Raw genomic sequence first — 6282 nt, 5'->3', positions numbered from 1 at the left:
TAGACCAAAACAGGGTAAAACAAGATCTTTCTTCTATTTCAGAGAGGGGAATAATTTCAAGAATAAAAGGGGAGGTTCTTACACCTTTAAACCTCAAAAGCTAGAGGGAGGAATCTTACATCCTACCCCACTTAAAAAACACGAGATATCCTCATCTTGCAGTTGGGGGATAAACTCTTTCACCTTAAGATCCAATTGATTCTGGGGTTCCTTATAGTCTGGTCAACCCACACAGAATCCTAGGATAAAGATCCCTTCTACAAGAAGAACATACAAAACTCATTTTTAGAGAACAATTCATTCAGAACATATAGAACATTCATATCCTTAACACAATAATGGTCCATCCTTGTGGCTTCTAGTTCTCATCATCTTCCCAAAAATCTCTATTTTTCTAACCTGTTTGGAGGTGTCCTTTGTGCCTGTGCCCTCGCTTTGGCTACTTTGTGTCTCATCTATGCCTTCCCTTTCTTCTCAAGACCCTCCTCTGTCTGCATGGCATCCTCCAAATCATGCCCTTCATTCTCCTCCATGAGTCGTCCCATGGCCGTTATCATCCTCATAAAGGCTGACATCATCTCCTTCCACTCATTTCTCTAGAGGTCCCATTCCATGACCTGCAACATAGGTAGTCTTGGCATGATTGGCCTCTTCTTCATCTCCTTCTAAAATGACATTTCCAGGGTCTTCAAAAAGACCCCTCCAAGCTGGAGTTGAGGTTGTGGGTCTCTCCTCACTTATGGCTCCACGATTTTCGACATGCACAATAGATTTACGCTTTTTACGTCGTCCTGAAAGAAGCTGAGATTCTCCCTCCATTTCACACACACTTAAAGACTGGGAGAGCAGAGATGACGTAGTGGATATCTAGAGGATTTGTTGTCGATATTGCTTCTAGATGCAAGGCTCATTTTCGACAAACAACATACTTCCACAATGGTTTCATGTTCAAGATAATAACGTTGTGCATTCATTCATAAATGGATAAAATAAACACAATAGAATATTCCCTCACTGACACTCGAGGCCAGCAGTCACCGCCAACTACCAATTTTTTTAGGAAAAAGAACATCCCTTAATGCACAAATTTAATATCGGCCACCTCCCAAAATGAATGAAGTCGGATGGCCACCAAGTGTGGCACCTACCGAATTTAATCCTATATTGAACAACGGATCATCTACATATGTTCCATCATTTTTTCAAAACAACAAATCTCACAAAGTTCAATTGGATTTCAATGAGATACATTGTGTGCATCTAAATGGAAGCATTGAACTCAAAAATTTTCTTCTTTGTTGTGCATGCTAGAAGTTCATTTTTTAATTCCTATTTTCGGTGGGTTTTTGACCTATCCAAATCTCTTGATTTTTTGGTGGGTTTTTTCTGCTAGATTTTATGGCCAAGGAAAAGCTTATATTGCCAACCAATAGGCCAATCCAGATCACCTCATAGGCCGACTATCAAGAGGCTGGATAGAAATCCCAAAAATCCCACGCCTCACATACACCCCCCTTTTGAAGAGCTTGAAGTCCCTTTCAAGCCATTATTCTGGATGTACATCATCCTCAACGGGCACTATGTTGTAAAACTGCAGAACCAATGGACGTGCCATTTGAATCATTTTTCCTTGTGGCACCCATGTGCAATCTGTCATGGGGCGATGTTTCCATTTCACATAGAATTCTGGCGTTCCTCGCCAGAACCGTGATTTCAATATCAGTTCTGGTTCAAAAGGCGTAACGGTGGGTGTTGCACCATCTGCAAGCATTGATACATGGCGACCAAACCTGGTATCGAGGGCGACAAACCTCTTGAGTAAGCTTATATGAAATGCATTATGTATGTGTACTGTTGCGGGCACCTCTATTTTGAAGGTGACTCCATTATAAGATTTGAGCACTTTGTATGGGCCATAGAAGCGATGGTTGAATTTCGGTGTGAGGTTGGCAGGTAGTGCAATGTTTTGGGCACTAACCAGGACCAAGTCTCGGGCCTCATGAAATTCGTCATCACGTCTCTTCTTGTTGGCATGTTTGACATATATGACTTTGCTTTGTTCTAGATTCTGCTGTGCAACCCGCATTCTCTTCTGCCATTTCTGTAAAAATTCCTCTGTATCTGCATCTTCGGCATGCACATCTCTTGTGAGTGGCAATGGCAAGAGGTGTATTGACCTCTTTACCGGTGGCCAGCTCAAACGGAGTGTACCCGGGTAGCACTATGCACGGAGTTGTTAAAATGGAATTCTAAAATTTCTAGGTAGTTCGCCCAATCCTTCTGATCGGCATGAACGTAATTGCAAATGTAGTCTTCTATGCCTTGATTGATTTGCTCCGTTTAACCATTTGTATGTGGGTGATATGCTGAAGACATGCACAATTGTGTGTCTATTAACTTGAACAGTTCTCTCCACATGTTGCTCATGAATCTGTTGTCCCAGTCTGACAAAATAGCCATTGGCAGTCCATGGTATTTGAACACTTGACTAAAATATCCTCTACCACAAATATGGTGTTGTATCCATGGGACTCCTAGAGATCCACAATAAAGTCCATACTGACAATGTCCCACGGCCTTGACGGGATGGGCATGGTTTGCAATAAACTAGTCGATTTGACTCGCTGTGCCTTCACGAGTTGATAAGTTGGGCATGTACGAACATATTTGATGACATCCTCAGTTATGCGTGGCTAGAAGAAATGACGTCAAAGTTGCTCGAGCGAGCAATTCTGCCCACCATGCCCGACCAGCTTACAGTCGTGGGTTTCCCAAAGTAGCATGGCTTTGAGGTCCGGGTCATTGGACACATACACCTTTTGGTGGACGTAGAATATTCCATCTTTGAATTCAAATAAACCCACGGTTGAAGTACCACTGTGCAACTCTGTGGCCATGCGAATGACTGCTGCATCTAACTTCTGAGCATCTCTGATCTTATCAAACAGCGCCCCATTTGCAACACTCACTGCATTCAACTGCAGCTTACGGCTTAGAGCATCTGGCATCAAGTTATGTTTCCCCGTCTTGTGAATAATATCTATGTCAAATTTTGCGATGAAATCCTGCCATCTGCCTTGTTTTGGTGACAACTTGGGTTGCGTCTGAAAGTACTTGAGAGATATGTTATCTATAAGAACTTTCGTGTGCTTGTCTTGCACCACATAATGACGCCACTTCCTAAGGCAATGAACCACTGTTTGCATTTCCTTTTCCTGTGTGGTCTATCGGCATTTTACATCGCTGAACTTGCGAGACTCATATGTGACAGGGTGCTCGTCTTGTAATAAAACTCCTCCAAGGGCCCCGTCCGATGCGTCCGTGTGGATCTCAAACTCCTTGTTGAACTCTGGGAGCTTAAGCATCGGGGTACTGCACATTGCGACTTTCATCTTTTCGAAAGTGCTCTTTTCTATATCTGTCCACTTAAAAGGCTTGATGCCTTTAGTTATATCAATGAGTGGGGTGCCGATTTTGCTAAAATCTTTGATAAACTTTTGACAGAATTGTGTGAAACCTACAAACTCGCAAACTTCACGCACAGTTTTGGGTGCATTCCATTTCACCACTACCTCGATCTTCTTGGGGTCTACTTGTACCCTTTTTTGATTGACCACAAAGCCTAGAAACTCCACTTCAGTGACTTCAAATTCACATTTCTCTGGCTTGGCATACAATTTGTGATGCCGTAACATTTGGAAGACCTTTCTTAAGTGTTCTTTATGCTCACTCAAAGTCTTCGCTATATATGAGCAGATCATCTATATATATGATCAAAAACTTATCTAGATAATCTTTAAATATCATTCATCATCGTGCAAAAGATGGCCGGGGCGTTGGTTAGCCCAAATGGCAACACCAACCATTTGTAGCTTCCATACCTTGTGCGAAACGCCGTTTTCTCAATGTCGTCTTCGATGATTCGTATCTTATAATATCCGGATCGTAAGTCGATTCGACTGAAGTACTTCGCTCCCGCCTATTGTTCTAAGAGTTCCTTCATTACTGGTATGGGGTAGCGGTTCTTGATGGTGATTTTATTGAGGTCTCTGTAATCGGTGCATAACCTAGCTAACACGTCCTTCTTTGTGACAAACAACACATGTGCACCATACGGCGACTTGCTGGAGCGGACCATTCCATTTTCAGCCAGTTCGTTCAACTGTACCTTGAGCTCCTTGAGCTTTGTAGCATCCATCCTATATGGAGCTTTAGCTGGAGGACTATGCCCTAGCAAGAGTTCGATTTTGTGATCCACTTATCCTTTTGGCGGTAACCCAGTTGGCAATTTTTTGGGCAAGACATCTTGGAACTCATGTAACACTTCGTGTATTTCTGCTTCACCAATTTTGCACTTCGTCTGATGTGCATTCTTGACCTTAATTATGCATAAATGTATTTGGCAGCCCTCCTTAGTTGCCCTCTCTGCGTGCTTGGCACTGCACCATTCCGGCATCTTTCCACGGCAATCTGTTACTATTCGAGCCTTACTCGACCCTACTGCATACATTGGGGTGTCTTGGATTTTGCTTCCAATGTCCTTGTTGACTGTTTTATCCCTTGAGTGAGGACGGATGCATGGCACACTGACTCCTGTACCCTGCATATCCAGTATCATGTTATTTACACCTTTCCTATAAAGGCGATGAGATATTTGTCGACCCAAGTGAGCCTAACAATCACTTTGAAAGTATCCATGGGCACAACTATGAAATCCAATCGCGCTTTCCATGCGCGTGCCTGCACCTGCACATTGTATGCCATCTTTACATTGTCATCCTGTCCTTGTGCAAGCGACACTGAGAGTTTACTGGAGTCGCACACCTTCACTCCCAGCTTCTTAGCGCATTTTGGGGTGATGAAATTATGGGTGGCTCCCATATCCAACATGATGTTTTGCCTTAGGCCATTCACATGAGCCTCGAAATACACATTTTGCACTGTCGATCATTGTGCTGCCATGCATTTTCGTATTGCCTGCATGGCACCTACCCTTGGTGGGCTATTGCCTCGTCAAGACGAGGTCTTTGTATCCTCAATCTCGGTGATCCTCAGTCGATCCACCTGTTCATAATTATCTTCTTGCCCTTGGGCGGCCTGAACGGTGGTAACTCGGCTTTGTGCAGGTCGACGCGAGGGCATTCACTGTCATAATGTTTGCCCGCGCAACTTCTGCACAGGCATGTCGGGGAGGAAGAGGACGCCTTCTTGCAATATTGAAAAATCCCCTTTTATTGGTTGATTGGGGTATTGCTCCCATAGGTTCGGGGTATGCAAGATCCACTCAACCTTGCCCCCTTGTACTTGTCCCAGAATTTTCTTCTCGGGTTTCATTGGAGGAGTTATCATTCTTTTTTTGAGGTTTGGCACCATTCCATCCCCCTATTCCTGTTGCATTGTTTTTACTTTGCCACTTTCTGCTCTTAGTGTCGGATAGCCGTTCCGCCATTGTGAGTGCCGCCTCATAATTTTCAGGCTCCTGCTTCTCAATCTCTCTGCGCGGGTCCAGTCACACAATCCGAGCAGGAACCCGTGTAATCTATCTATAGAATGCATATCCATAATTTGCAGCATAAGTTGCCTATATTTGTTGATATAATCTCGCAGTTTTCCATTTGTGTGTTTGAGGTTACGCCATTCATCACATACCCTGAAGACTTCATTCCGTGGTACAAAATACTCGGCCATGTCCTTGGTAAAATCATCCCACCTTGTCCATGGCCTTTTTGCCTCACCTGCCAGAAACCATGTGTATGCATCCACTGATAGCAGTCGCGACGCCACACGGATCGAGTGTTCATGAGACACTTTGTTCATGGTGAGATAATCCTCTGTCTCACGGATCCACCTTGTCACCACCACAAACGAATCTCTTTGCCTAGTATACTTCTCTGGGGATAACGGTTTGTACTTCCCGTATCCCTCATGTGATGACTCTGAGTCTTGTCATTCCATCTTCTGTGTTGACGTTGGGAGGGCACCTCGACCTCATCTGTCTTGGCGACGAAGGTCGACTGCCATCCTTCTTGTGTAGTTGCTCGACTAAGGAGGCCAATATGCCTTCTAGCCGGTTCAGTCTGTCATCTTGGTGATCTTGCCAAGTCGCCCTGGATCCCTTGGGTCATCCATTTGGTGTTGTCGAGTATCTATTGCTCTTGACTCGAGACTTCTGTTGTGCCTTTCACGTCGAATCCAAGCTGTTACTTCGGCGCGTCAAGCTCTGCCTCTCTTTCTTGCCTTGCTTCCTCCTCAATTCTGGTGGCTTCCTCCGCGTCCAAGTAG

At 44.3% G+C, this 6282-nt stretch overlaps 2 protein-coding genes across 2 annotated transcripts; both read right to left on the bottom strand.

Moving 5' to 3' along the window:
* Window positions 1-1546: 1546 nt before the first annotated feature.
* LOC147612574 (uncharacterized) lies at window positions 1547-2086 on the bottom strand. The gene has a single exon (XM_086783517.1). It carries the CDS (start codon window positions 2084-2086, stop codon window positions 1547-1549), a length of 540 nt encoding a protein of 179 aa, XP_086639643.1.
* Window positions 2087-2708: 622 nt separating this feature from the next.
* On the bottom strand, window positions 2709-3206 carry LOC147612573 (uncharacterized). Its single transcript, XM_086783516.1, has one exon. The coding sequence runs from the start codon at window positions 3204-3206 to the stop codon at window positions 2709-2711; it is 498 nt and encodes a 165-aa protein (XP_086639642.1).
* Between the last annotated feature and the right edge of the window lie 3076 nt (window positions 3207-6282).

Source organism: Cibotium barometz, chromosome 45 (assembly GCF_041138505.1).
Source record: "Cibotium barometz isolate CiBa-2024 chromosome 45, ASM4113850v1, whole genome shotgun sequence".
Lineage (NCBI taxonomy): Eukaryota > Viridiplantae > Streptophyta > Polypodiopsida > Cyatheales > Cibotiaceae > Cibotium > Cibotium barometz.
Note: the sequence above shows the minus strand (reverse complement) of the source record. Positions and strands in the feature narration are given on the sequence as shown.

Coding starts and splice junctions, on each gene's coding strand:
- LOC147612573 (XM_086783516.1), bottom strand. CDS start 3,206: ATGCAAACAGTGGTTCATTGCCTTAGGAAGTGGCGTCATTATGTGGTG.
- LOC147612574 (XM_086783517.1), bottom strand. CDS start 2,086: ATGCGGGTTGCACAGCAGAATCTAGAACAAAGCAAAGTCATATATGTC.